Genomic DNA, 14,318 nt, shown 5'->3' with positions numbered 1-14,318 from the left:
AAACAATGTAAGTACTGTAGTGTAGTTATGCATGTCATTTACAATAACTTATGAGTAATTACAATTGTAGTTTATTATCAATAGCAGGAAATCAAAAATAAAAATTAAGTGTAATTTAAATACATTACTAATATATTAATAGTATATTTAAAATATATTTGAAGTATATTAAATATATATTTTAATATAATTCAGAGAATTATTACACTCAAAATATAATTATATCAAAATACAACAACAAAGCTTTGAAATATTTAAAAAATATACTTTAAGTACACTTGAAGTTGTTTCAAAAAAACTACGTATAGTGTATACTAAAATATACTATTAGTAGTAATTTAATACTATTTAAATACTACTAAAATATACTAAGCACAAATTTAGTTGTTCCAAAATAGTACAGTTTAAGTACATCGATAAAAGTATACTTAAGTATACTTTTTTTTTTTTTACCTGGGATTTGACAAATGAAGGAGGTTTAAAGACCCTGACTGTTTCTCATCAGACTGCTGAAGCCATTTGGATGCTCTGGATTTTACATGGCGTCAGAGTTACTGGAGAGCAAAACAAGAGTACAGATTTTTTCCCAAAAAATTGAATTGCAATTAAAAGAAGATGCAGATCTCCTTCTTCCAATGATCTGCTTTATTTACGCCCAACTTCTGTTTTTTTTATTTTATTTATTTTTTCATACATCTTTCTCATATTTGCCCGCATTCGTGAACTCCCTGTGAACTCACTGCAGTCAAGGCGATGCTGCAAGACTGATCCATTCCTCTTTTTTTCCCTTTCTCTCTCGAAGCCAGTACAAAAAAAAAAGGTGCAAAACCCGTGCAGTGTTTTATGTGATTAGTGGGGGGGAATCCAAACAGGAAATGAAGCAGCAGCTCTGACAATCGGTTTTGGAGAGCAGCGCAAAGACGGGCGAAGAAGAGACGCAGCGCACAGCAGATGGCACTATAAACCAACAGGAGACATGACCAGAGCATTAAACAGGCTCAGCGGACACGATCAGCTAATCTCTTTGTTCTGTAGTTTCTCTGTAGACTCAATTTTATGTGATAAAAAGAGAATTGGTGCCGTTTTGACACAGCTAACCCCCCCACCCCCCGTTTAAAACTAAATGTTTTCCAGGATTTTCTGATGCTGGTCCTAATACGCCAAAGCTGCATTCACTCTCCCACCTCAAAATATTTCATATTTACTGATTTTGCCTGTATCTTTGTATACATTTTACATCAGAGAGGCTCTTCCCTCCTAAATAAGTGAAAGTTCATAAAAGGTTTGATCACCTTTTTTTTTTAATGTTCTCTGTTGCTGCCTGTTATGCTCAGTCTTCCTTTAAAGCAAATAAAGATCGATTAGTCGCCCGTCTACGATCGTCTTAATTACGTCCAGACTGGAGAACAGTGAGGATTTTCCCAGCCATCAGTGCCGTTGAGTTTACGTGTTGCATATAAATGAAGGAGGTTTAAAGACCCTGACTGTTTCTCATCAGACTGTTTAATGATTCTCAGCCTCTCTCTCTCTCTCTCTCTCCTCCCCCCCTCCTCCTCCCTCCATCCCATCTGCAGGTTACAGCCTCTCTCTCCATCCCTGCAGTCTAGTGAAGCCTGGGAGCCCGTGTTAAATCTCCTACACCTTCTTCTCCTGCTGCACCCGCTTTAAATTTCAGCTTTCAGCTCCTGCCTTGATGAAAAGTCTCATCCTAAATCCCCTCCCTCCCTCCACTCCTCTCTTGTTAGATCTAAAGCTCGATTTGAAACAAATTCCTGCACTTTTTTTCCCCTCTCTCCCTCTCATCATCATCATCATCATCATCGTTTCTTTCTTTAATTACGTCGCTTCATCACGCTAACACACACGCTGCGTGAGCCAGGAGAGCGTGGAGAAATTAAACTTCCTCATAATTTACMGTGCGCACATTAACACGGTGTTATATCGATATCTCGTTGTCTGTAGCGCGCTGATGCTTTTATGTCCTATAAAAGCAGAATTTAATGAGCTGGAAATGCAAATGGCGGAGCTCGGATGGAGGTTTTACGCCTCTTCTCGCAAAAGAAGCCAAAAGCACAAAGTTAATTTTTTTTCTTCTTCTGTTTTATTGACATATTGTGACAGAGTAAAACAATAAAGTTGTGCATCACTGGGAAGTGGAAGGACGAGTGATTTTCTTTTTTTTTTACATCTTAAATTGTGCAGAGTCCAATTTTTTTGCACACACACATTTCTTGTCCAGACTTTGACTAGACCATTCTAATTCATAAATATTCTTGGCCTAAATCCCTTGAGTTATWCCTCCGCCTGTATGTTCAGAGCCATCGTCCTGCTGCGAGGTGAACGACTGCTGCAGCCTTTCTTTCAGGATGGAGAAGGGTAGAGAGGCATGATGCTGCCACCACCATGTTTCACTGGAGTAGTGCAGGGCAGGGAGTAGATTTGAGGATTGTAGGCTGTAAAACTTTGTTTTGGTCTAATCTGACCACATGTTTGCCGTTTCCCCTACTTTGCTTATAGCAAACTGTAACCACAGGTGAGGAAAAACCAACTAAACCATGGCCATATGTAACTGGGAAACAGATGATTTCAAAGCAAAAGCCCAAATGATTTAAAAAAAAAAAAATAAAATTTCAGAAATTGGTTAAAACAAGTAAAGTGAATCAATAAGTGAAGATGAGAATAAATTAGCTAGAATCTTAAGAAGTAAAAATATATAAGAATAAATCAAAGTGTGGGTTTGAAACTGAAGCAAAATTCAGACAAGAATGCTGAATGAGCATTTACTAAAAAAAAAAAAAAAAACCAAAAGACTGGAACAGAGCGATCCAGAGATGAACCTGGGACCAACAGGGATCCAGCAAAGAAGGATCCAGCAGGGAGTGACCGAAACAGAAAGGCTTAAACACTAGAGAGTGTGAACGCTGCCAAGGTGCAGCCAGGTGGATGATTACAGGGCGGACAGACTTGAGAGAAGATGAAATTTAACAAAGGAGTAACTCAACAAGGACTGACATGATCTAGAACCAAAAGTAAAATGCCTCACAAATTGAAATAAAAACAAGACATAGAGCAAAGTAAATGGAAAGAAAGGAACATGCGCAGCAAGACTTTGAAGCAACACGAGTGAAACTAAACAGACCTGGAAAGCAACAATAGCCGAATGGTCAAAATGTGAACAGAAAGAAACCTAAAACCCAAATATGACACGACTTACTTTCTTATTTTGTTTTTGTCTAATTTTACTTTCCACTCATTTATTTCAGTACAGCCTATTAAAATCCCACTGGAATAAATTGGAGTTGGCGATTGAATTGTGACAGAAATTCAAAAGTTGTATGGTTCTGGTTTTCTCTTTAAAGGCTTTGACATGGAGAACATTTCAGAATAAATTGTCTTTTATACGTAAACAGGCAAACAAATGAGTAAAGTATAGAATTTGACATTTTACTTTTAGTTTTCTCTACATCTGAACTACACGTGACACTGACAGATAGCGACCGTAGCCYGTGAAACATGCTCAGAAAAGTGATTTGCACCTATAATCAGAGGATGTGTGCTGTCAGAGGCAGTCCTGCTGTGTTTTTCCTCCATCTCTCGCCCCCTCACTCGGTCTCGGTATTAATAGGCTGGATCCTGCCGGAACCAGAGGACATGCGCGTTGCAGGAGGAGAGGAAGCGTTTGCGCGGCGTCCCAGCGAAAAGAGATGTTTAGTGTCGACTCCGTGATCACTTAACTGTGCTGCCAAACTCGTTTTCCCGCTCGCTTGTTTTTCTAGAGAGGCGTCAGGAGCCGTTTTCCTCTCTCTCGGTTTAGGTTCTGATTAATTATTCAACTCTTTGCCGCATCTGGGGCTGTTGCTTTCCTACAGAGAAAGAGTGTTAACATTTCGGGGATTTTCTGGAAATTGATTGCTCCCCGCCGCCACCCTGAAGTTCATCGTTGTCATCTTGGCCGCCGGGATGGTGGCCTTCATCGGAGCGGTTATCTGCATCATCGCGGCTGTCCACACCGGGTCCACCAAGGCTGCCGCGGCGCAGCGGCAGCCCGCGGCCGATAACCACTCGCTGTATCCGGACGCGGTCGCGCAGACTCCCGCTGCCGCGAGGGGCTCCGTGGCCCGGCCCGGATCCCTGGGAGCTCTCCACGGTTCTGAAACGCCCGAATCCGAAGCGCCCACCTTCAACGTCGGGCTTGGCGGGATGGACGGGGTCAGCGGACTCACGGGACACGACCCCGCGGTGAGTCGGCTCATCTGCACCCCGCTCCCCGCCGGAGGATGCAACCCCAGGAACTTTCAGCAGCAAGCGGACGACCCGTCGCTGTACGCCGGTGAAGACTGGGGCTACCTCCGGACCACGGCGGAGGAGCTCCGGCAGACGGTTCTGCAGCAGAAGGACCAGATTTTAACCGACCAGAGGACCATCAGGGAGCTGTCGGGGAAGCTGACCGAGTGCGAGAAGGGGCTCGGGGGAAGGAGCGGCAGCCCGGACAGACGCGGGAACGCCGCCGCGCTGAGAGGCGACAAGGGAGCGGAGGGGGAGATCCACTTGGAGCGGATGATGGTGCGGGACAGCCCGGATTCTGCGCCCGACGGGGTCCATCTGCTCACGGTTGGAACTGTGGATGAGCTCGAACAGGCGATCACCCAACTCAAAGACCGCATAGACAGACTGGAGGTAAGAAAGTCCCTGAAGTAATGAATGAAATCAGTTCTACTGTATCCAACCACAAAGTCAAATGTAATTGTATATAGTACAGCTTTATCCTAATTATAGTAGAAAACATTCAAAGTCAGTGTAACCTGTGAAAAGGTGCGGAGGAAACCCTGCGTGTCAGATTCAGGCCATCTATCTCAGTTGACAGATTGTTGCTTTTTCATATAGATGCACCAGTTTCACAAAGAGCATCATCGATTTTAGCTAATTTTACTTTCTCACCATAGACTGTAAAAAAAAAAAAAACAATAATCTTTGTTTTTCTTTAACATCTACATTTACCCTGATTACAAAATGTTTAATAAAAAACAATAACTTCTTAAAAAAAAACAGTACAAGTTTGAAAGCTGCAGTCAAATCGTCCCGGTTTTTACAGCATCACACATTTAAATGTGTCTTTGATTTGGATATTGCTAAAATATTAATTTACTTATTTCATTTATTTTACTCATATTGGAAGAAAAGGCAATGTCACACTGTCAGAATGTGAGAGTGCAGTTGTTGTAGCACAGATCTGCAGGTAAATATCAGTACAAAAGACACAAAAAAGATTACAGGTGACATCTTAGACTGTAGCAGGAAGATATTCATCCAAAGGATACAGCAGAGCAGCTTTACTGCAACATCTAGAACTTTCTGTTCTCTGCTGACTTCCATAACAGCCTGAATCAAAAGCCAAGTGTTCATAGAAACTTCAAGGAGTTTCCCTTCTTTCTCTGACTTTATTAACCAACACCTGACTGATACTGGAAACATCTGCCTTCTTACCTCAGTAACTACTTAAACTCTGAAGAGTGTTGTTGTCAGTATGACCTTTTAGTGCCAACGTCTGATGTGTAATCGAGAAAATTCCGATTGGCTGCCTTTTTTCCAGCTGGTCAATCATCAATCAGGACAAGTTATTTCTAGATGCATGCCAGTTTATCACGCCTCACTTCAAAAAGTGACAATCAGTCAAGCTGGTTTGTTTCATTTACTGTTTTGCCCCAGCAGGTATTCTAAAAACTGGACATCCAGTTTTATTATGCTTTTTCAGGAAGGCCAGACTTTGTCTTAACTCAGTTTTGAGAACCAAGTTCAGCTTTTTTAGCACAAATATGTAATGTCATTCTGGAATAGCTCATTTGATCAAACCTAACAACTTTATACATAACTTTAGACAAAAAGGCAAAGATATGTTCTATAAAGGCGTATGCCTTTATAAACACATTCACTTTGTGTAGATGTAGCAACCTCTTTTTGGGAACTTCTTGGGGGCTTGTCTGGGATTTCTTGTTTAGTCCAAAACCCAGACTTAGAGGGGAAAAGAAAAAACAGGAAATCATGAAGAAATTGGCAGAGAAACCCAGCTGAAAGCCATAACCTATATGGCAAACTGTTTAACATAATCTTAACCGGTTACCTGGAATTCATATCATGTATCAGTTCAGTAATACAACACAAAACATTTAATACATAAACCAAGATGTTTTAATGTGTCAAATTAAATATCTTGGTCAGCCAGTTCTTATCTATATTTGACCTAGAAAAATATACTCAAATTGGACTTCTTTAGTTCGTACATCCTGTTCAAAATTAGCCTAGCCAAAATCTTTGAAGGTCTGGCTCAGTTCGTCTAGTATTTGATCAGCTCAAACTAAATTTCTACCTCACTTAGACACAAGTAGATGTCTTTAATCTAGACATCTGTTCAGTTTTCAACCTATTTTGGATTTTGCTTATACGGATGAACATTAACTTATCATTTGCAAGTTTTGCTCTGGGTGGATTTCTTGATTTGTAAACGCAGGCTGTGAATAAGCAGTTAATGACCAAAGCAACTGGACTTTGGACTTACTTAGTTGTTTATAAAATCAAACGTCTTCAGTCTTTGATAAGAACAGATGACTTGACACCAGAAGGGATTTATGAGCTACTCCCAAAGCCCAATCGTCACGGATCAGTAATAATCATGTAATTATGAATGTCACTCAGTGATAATTAATGTTTTAATTGGATTTTTTCCCCCCCTAAAGGTTGCCATTTTCAACATGGTAATATAGGAGAATAAAATGTCAGCTCTAAAGATAAATGTGGAGTCAGAAGGAGAGAGCAGGAAAAAGACAGAAGGAGCGAAAAATACAGCAGAGCAACATGAAACAAGCTCTGACTTGACCAGGATAGAGTGATTTATAGCTCCGTTTTGGGCAAAAGAAATGCAATGCATAATTCATGCCGTGCCTGTATTTGTTAGGAGTAACAGAGTGGACGCACGTCCCCGCGGTGTAATAGGCCTCCTGCTGTTATATGTGGGACGTGCCTGTGTGGGTCACTTCCTTTGTTCCGTCTGTTTCTCCACGCAGACAAGTAACATCCAAGTTCTGACACTTTTCAGGGAATAAGGAATCCCTTCATTCTGCAGCCTTTTCCCAAGACGTTGTGTTTCATCAATGGTTTTCACAGACCGACCAGGTAGTTTCCTCCCTAATCAACACGTTTTCTTTCTCCCGCTGTTTGGTACACAGGAGCTACTTGACCTACTTGAGAAGGATGAAGAGATGTTTTCTACTGGCTCAGATTAAACTGGTCCAGTCTTTTTTTTTTTTTTTTTTTTACATAGCACTCATGCAGCATGTGATGATTTTGGCTCAACAATAAGATCAGAGCTACATTTACCCTGCCTTGTACATTTTTTAACCATTTTCACTAAGCACTAAGATTTGCACAAAATGTTAAACATAAAAGTTAAACGCAGTGCAAAGTTTCATGCCTTCTAAATCTGTTTCCAAATAGAAGAAGCAGCTACATGACTGGGGGGTAAGTCATGATATTATGAAAGGGGATTTTATTGCTTTTGGTACTGTTAGGAAAGAGAATTTAAAAGTTTCCATCGAAATTAGTTTACTTCTACAAATGCTAATACGGCATTGTTTGAACTACCTGCGTAGTTCAAACAATGGTGGCTCCATCAGTTTCTGTAAAAGTAAACATGAAATTTCAGAAATGTTAAGTGGAATTTGGGTGGCGCTAAATACAGGTTTACGCTAGAAGAAAATCTGCTGCAAGAGACATCAGACGGGAGTGGAGGTTCGGCTTTCAGCGAACCTGACGATACAATGCAATAGATTAAGTCAAAGCATATTCATGCATTCAAATATGAATCCAATTGAAAAACTGTGACAATGCTGAAGAATGAGCAAAAAATATATCATGCTAGTTACTTTTCCATTTGTAAATACAATGGACTCCCAGTGTTCGCAGTCGCTAGTAACCTCCAAAACCACAGCCGTCAGTCAAAATCTAAAACGGTTAACACTTCAGAGCGCTCCTTCGAAAAAGAATAAATGTCCAATTTGATGGTCAAACACCAAATATCCCTTAGTATGCATTAACAAGCAGAATGGAAAATGTCTTAGCAACACCATGGTAGCTAATATCTACTTGTCTCCAATTAGCATGCAGGAAGGTAAAATGGTGATCATGGATTGACTGCTTTGCACCAATAAGTCGGTTAGTGTGTCATTTAGCTCTATGCTCAGGTTTTTCAGCTTACAAAGCTTCATTTAAAAAAAAAAAAAAATTTGTTGTATGGAAAAAAAAACAAAAAAAACTTCAAGTCTGTGAATCTGTGGATTCTGAGCCACGAATAGAGGGATGCAATTTTAAGATGTTTATTTGTTAAAAAAAAAAAAAAATTAAAAACATACATTTCTCTCAATCTTACAATTCTTAGTCTATCACAGAAAACCCAAACAAACACTTTGAAGTCTGTGGCTGCAGTGTAGTAAAATGCAAAGATTCTTGAAGGGCATAAATATTTTATTAAGGCACAGCACTAACACACCTGCGCACTGAACTCTGCGTAGTGAAAAGAATGTCTATATTTTCTCGCTGATAGCTGGAGATTTCTGCTGAGATTTGAACTAAAACGTAAAATTTGGTTCTGCGGCGTACAAAATCAAATCTGGCATTGTAAAACCAAAACCTCTACCTCTGCGGCATTAGTCAGAGAGGCTGAGCTGCGGTAAGCTCCTGGATGCAGCACAAACGATTAAAACACCATGAAAGTTTTAGAGCGACGGTTTAATGTTTACAGAAAGGCACAGCGATGACCTCCACCTCCTTTCAATCTGTTCAGTATTAAGCTAGATGCCAGTTCCTGCAGCTGCACATTTTCTTTATAGCAGTGTTTGAGACTGGGAAGCCTCCAACCTGCAGTCTTGCATACAAAACTGCACATTCACTATTTTATTTTTTTTTTCTTTTAAGCATATCCTCGACACATAGTGCAGTGCTGGAAAACTGGGATAAATCTACCACTTCTTTATCCTTAGGTTTTAATTTAGAGACAAAAACAGAATCCTAACCGCAGCAGCCAGTTAACAATGCATCAAACCGCACCAAATGCAGCTGCATTACATAAACTCCTCTTGAATAAATCCTTCAGTGCTTGCAGAGACGGCAAAGCCCCAAATTCTGAACCGGTTTCTACCTTCCTCCTCTGCAGACAGACATCGGTCCGTTTTCTCACAACCGTACGGACAGCAAATCCTTGGACGTGTCAGAGGAGGGCGACCCAGAGAGGTCAGCCGGTCCGGGCCGCGGTGCTGGTCCGGACCGGCCCTGGGGGGTGGAGGACCTGGAAGAGGAGCTGGAGAGGAAGGTGGAGCTGCTGGAGAAGGAGAGGAAAGCCCTGAGGCTGGAGGCAGCGAAACACAGACAGGATATTGACCAGGGCATCAGCAAACTACAACACCGCGTTTCAGGCCTGGAGGAAGGTGAGTTGCAGAAAGGAGAGAGAGAGAGACACACACACATACACAGAGAGAGACAGAGAAGGAAGCAAACTGCGCATATTTAATCGCTCTATTTGATCTGGAGGTGGAGACGGTAACAGAGAGAGCAGCAGTGACTGATTTATTCATTTCACCGTGACACAAGTTGTTAGCGATGAGAACCAGATTTCCTTCTTCTGATTTATGACATCTAAGCTACGTAAATATAATTTAAATAAAATAAATAAAAGGCCCATAATTATCCTGTCACGTTTTTTCAAGATACATGGAAAATAACTTACTCATATGTCACTTTCTTCATTCCGTATTTCCAAAGGCGCTGCAGGGCTTTCGTTCCCGGAGGGGTTCAGGTTGTCCTTCCCGGCTCGGACCAACTACATGTTCGCCATGATGAGACACGCCGTCCCCAAACTGCGGGCCTTCACCGCCTGCCTGTGGCTGCGGCCCGCCGCGGCGGGCGTGGGGACGCCCCTGTCTTACGCTGTCGCTGAGCAACCGAACGAGTTGGTGCTCCTGCAAGACCGGAGCGCTCCGGCTGAGCTGCTCATCAACGACAAGGTACGTATGGAACGTGCACAGGACCGAAAAAGCTACACATTTAACTGAGGCCGGCATCGGCTGGAATGGCAACCTCGAGGAAAAATATCACGGTTTGACGTTATTAAGAGATTTTGAAACCTAAAAAAAAGTTGTTGTTTTTTTCTACATTTATTCTGACTTTACCCCAGCTGTCAGGAAGCATGAACATGTCATGTTGTGTATCTGTTGAGAGGATACAAATGCAGCAGGCGAAGGCGCCGAGGAGAATTTTGTGGATTGATGAAAAAATGAACAACGATTTACGATAAACCATTGGAGGACAGGGAGCCAGGGGAGAACAAAAAACATCAGGAACAAACAAAAGCACAAGAAGCCTGACTGGAAACGGGATCTAATAGGAGGAACAGGCAAAGAGTGACAGAAGAAGAAGTGTTTAAGTACTGGGAGAGTGAATGTGGAACAATTCACTCCACACCTGATTGCAGGTGTGAGGGGAGAGAGAGAAAGAGAAGGCACAGGGGGCGAGGGAGAGTAAACAGCAGACAAGGAAGTAAATTCAACACTAAAGATTTACTTTGAGCTGCCCTGTTGTTGAAAATGTGCAATATAAATAAAATTACCTAAAGAATGAGAAGACATGAGGAACGTAATTAAACTAGAGTTACAAAGAAGAGCTAGAGACAAAAATGAATCATAACAGAGTAGAATCACTAAGAAGGAGATGAACAGGAACAAGGTTGATCTGATCAAAGTAAGAGAAACAGGATAATAATGAAACTGGAATCAATAAATCAAACCCCAAAACAACCCAGGATCCTAATAAAACGGTGATGAAAAGTTGGTAGACAGTTTCAAAGGAAACCTGCTGATTCAGAAAGTTTTGCCATTATGTCCTTTCCTATATGCAGGGTTTCTACCTCCCATTAAAATTTTTACAAATTTTAATGGGAGGTTTTTTCTTTTCTTTTGTGAAAAGAAAAGAAAAAACATTGAAATTTGGGGAAAGAAATTCAAAAATACAAAACACTAAGTTCTGTTTGATTTAATGCATCATTAGCCTTCTCTTTTTTTCCATTGACTCTCCTGAAAATGTATTACTTTAATGAGTTTTTAAAATCTCATTATAACAATAAAGTTTCTCAACCGCTCCTGAATATATTTCCCAGCTCTGGCAGCTAAGCGCTTCCATACCATCGGCTATTTAACTCTGATTAAATTCACGATCCTTGATGAAATAAACAGAACGCTCAATCAGCTCCTATGTTGTTTACCGAAGCTGTGCCACCACACAATAATATGAGTAATTATTAAAAATATATATTTTAAATCACAAGCTGTCGAAGCAGAAAAAACAAGTGTGAGAACAAACTGATGCATGTTGAATACAAAAGAAAAACCAACCAAAACCGTAAATTCACACAAAAGCTAGCCTTCCCATTGCAGCAACAACAGTAAAAGGATGATCTTTTAATTTCGCTTATCAAGCCTAGTCAGACACAAAACATTGTTTTTATCTTTTGAATTGCATGTTATGCTTTATTAGATTATTCCTCTTTATTCTGCTCACTTTAATCGAAGATGTAACATCTTTTCATTCATAATATCGTCCTCATCTTACAAGCGTACTTGTATAAAGTTCATTTTTGATCTCCATTATGATTTGAAGTGTGTATCAGCAATCTGTTAATGTTATGACGTCCTTCTAAATGTCCTAATGAATATCGAAGAAGGCCCTCTGCTTTTGATTAGCATTAAAGCAATAAGAGAGCAGCGAATGAAGTCTGATACATTGTTCATGTGATTAATGGAAGATTAAGCTTAGTCCTGGAAAGCATTGTTTGGCGATGCAGAGCAGTGCTGTGATACATATATATATTTTTATTTTGTAGAAGTCATTATGGTAATCTATTCCTGCGGGGAATAGCTTGGAGAGGCAGCAGCAGAACGCCCCTAGCGTGAAATGATCGAAGTGACTGATTTAGATCTGGAAATCTCCTCACACCGCTGCATCTTATTTGCTGAATTATTGTTACTTTTCTATGTAGCTATGTAAAGGCATGTCCAGGTTTTAAACAATCGGCGCAAAACAGCACCCCACTGCATCGTCCTAACGACACGCTGCCGTGCGTAGGTGGCGAAGCTGCCTCTGAACCTCTCTCGAGGCAGCTGGCAGCACGTCTGTGTGAGCTGGACCCAGAAAGGTGGAGCATGGCAGGCCTACCAGGGGGGAAAGCTGAGGGGCGAGGGCCACGGATTGGCCCCGGGACACCACATCCGGCCTGGGGGAGAGCTGGTCCTCGGCCAAGAGCAGGTGAGATACTCATATTTAAAGACAGACTAAAAGAAGAAATGGTTTAGTTGTTATTGGTTTCCAAGTCGCTAAGAAGGCTAAAAATAACTTAGGCTACATTCACACTGCAGGTTGAGGTGACATGAATCCGATATTTTTGCTGAAGTGGACTGTATCTGATCTTTTCATGACAGTCTGAACAACTCAAATGAGATTTTTACAAACACTCACTTAGCTCACTTATTCACACCAAACGCGAATTGAGCGTCAGGCGCTTCTGGTTCACATTCAAAATCTATGTGGAGGTGCGTTAAGGGCCGTTGCGGCACGTTTGAAGAGTCTAGCGCTGCGTGGCTTGAACATTTGGAGCGTTTGACGTGTCAAGAGTATCCAACGGAAAACTACAGCCAGAGCTGATGTATCTGACGCGCCTCTACATAAACTTTGAATGTAAACCAGACATACGAAAGGCTAAGGTGTAGAGCAAAACATCAAGCGTCTGCATTCAAAGTGCACACATATCGAACTTGTAGCGTCAGACGCATTTGTAACGTATTTGGTGTGAACGCATCATTAGATATGCGGTTCTAAATTTGATGAGTATCTCATCGTTTCAAATGTGTCTGGGTCGCGTTCATCAAGCCTGAACGTCATTGATGCTCAAAAAGACTTCACCGTTCTGCATCCTGGACTGCAGAAATGGGAAGAAAAACAACAACCAGGGTGGACAACTTTAAAATCGCAAGATACGCTACGCCACATTAGCATCCATGTTCACTTCCGCAAATACTGAGCATGCTCACCAAGTGTGATGTTATTGCGCCCTCTACCGTGCATGTAGGACATTTTTAGGTTGTTTGCGGTTCACACGAGAGATCGCATACATTTGTAAATGTGAACGACCACGCAAAAGAAACGGAGACAAAAACAGAACTGAACATCAACGCCTGCGGTGTGAACGCAGCCTTAGTGCAGGCGTGGGATTTTGTTATTTCTAAAGCTAAAAGAACATTTATGGTTGATTTGCACTTGAGGTTTAGTTTGGGTTAATATGGGATGTTTAATATGTGAATTTTGTTCATAAGCCACAAATTGTAGGAAAATAACATTTAGAGGAAAAAAATAATCCCCCGCTCTATCGAATCCTGCTTAAACTTCCCCAGAGCCGAGGGGTTGCCCAAGGCAGCGAGACTGCAAAAAAATAAAATAAAAAACCTGAGTCGTGTGTGCTTGAGAGTAAAAGTGTTTCTCTTTTTAAGTGATCCGACTGTCTAACAACGATCTAATTCCTCTCCAGGATTTCCTGGGAGGCGGTTTCGATTCGACCCAGGCCTTCGTCGGAGAGCTGTCCCAGGTGGGCCTGTGGGATCGGGTCCTGTCGTCCGCCCAGGTCGCCAGCCTGGCTCGGTGCAGCAGAGTAACTCAGGGTGCCGTGGTCCTCTGGAGTGAAAACAAGGTGCAGGTTTACGGCGGAGCCACCAAAGACCCCGGGGAGCCTTGCAGTAAACACAGCAAAAGCTCCCAGTGACCGGTGGAGAGAGGACCGTGGAAAAGATTAAATTCACCAACTAACGCTGATTCAGAATGTCAGAAAAACCATGAATAGCAAGGTGACATAAGAGAGTCATAATCTTAGCAACTTTTCTGGGGTATTTCTGAAGGTGAAACGGTGCGCTGCAACACCACACATTACTTACACATAAATGCAGCTGGAACATTAGTTACTGTGCATCAGAAAATGTTTAAGCTCAGCTTTGCTTAGTTCGAAGTGAAAACAGGAAGATGATTTCAGATTCCCAGCAACCCTCCTGACAATTTGATMAAAAAAAACAGATTTAAACTCTACCTGCCTGCTAGATTTCTGTCTACTTGTTTACTGTAAGCATGTTCAAATTCAGGGGCCGCATTCTTCAAAGGACATATGCCGGGAAAATTGGGCAGTCTGGCCTTTCGATTTACCACTTACATCTGCGTGTGCCTAGCAACCGTGATGGCAC

General features: G+C 41.6%; 1 protein-coding gene across 1 annotated transcript; it reads left to right on the top strand.

Moving 5' to 3' along the window:
• Window positions 1-3,569: 3,569 nt before the first annotated feature.
• On the top strand, window positions 3,570-14,142 carry nptxra (neuronal pentraxin receptor a). Its single transcript, XM_008415673.2, has 5 exons — window positions 3,570-4,677; window positions 9,203-9,473; window positions 9,808-10,049; window positions 12,163-12,342; window positions 13,619-14,142. Exons 1-5 carry the CDS (start codon window positions 3,961-3,963, stop codon window positions 13,847-13,849), a joined length of 1,641 nt encoding a protein of 546 aa, XP_008413895.1. The 5' UTR covers window positions 3,570-3,960; the 3' UTR covers window positions 13,850-14,142.
• Window positions 14,143-14,318: the final 176 nt, after the last annotated feature.

The sequence above is a fragment of the Poecilia reticulata genome, linkage group LG8, assembly GCF_000633615.1.
Source record: "Poecilia reticulata strain Guanapo linkage group LG8, Guppy_female_1.0+MT, whole genome shotgun sequence".
In the NCBI taxonomy this organism is placed as follows: Eukaryota; Metazoa; Chordata; class Actinopteri; order Cyprinodontiformes; family Poeciliidae; genus Poecilia; species Poecilia reticulata.
The sequence above is the reverse complement of the archived record's forward strand: the minus strand, read 5'-3'. Positions and strand labels throughout refer to the sequence as shown.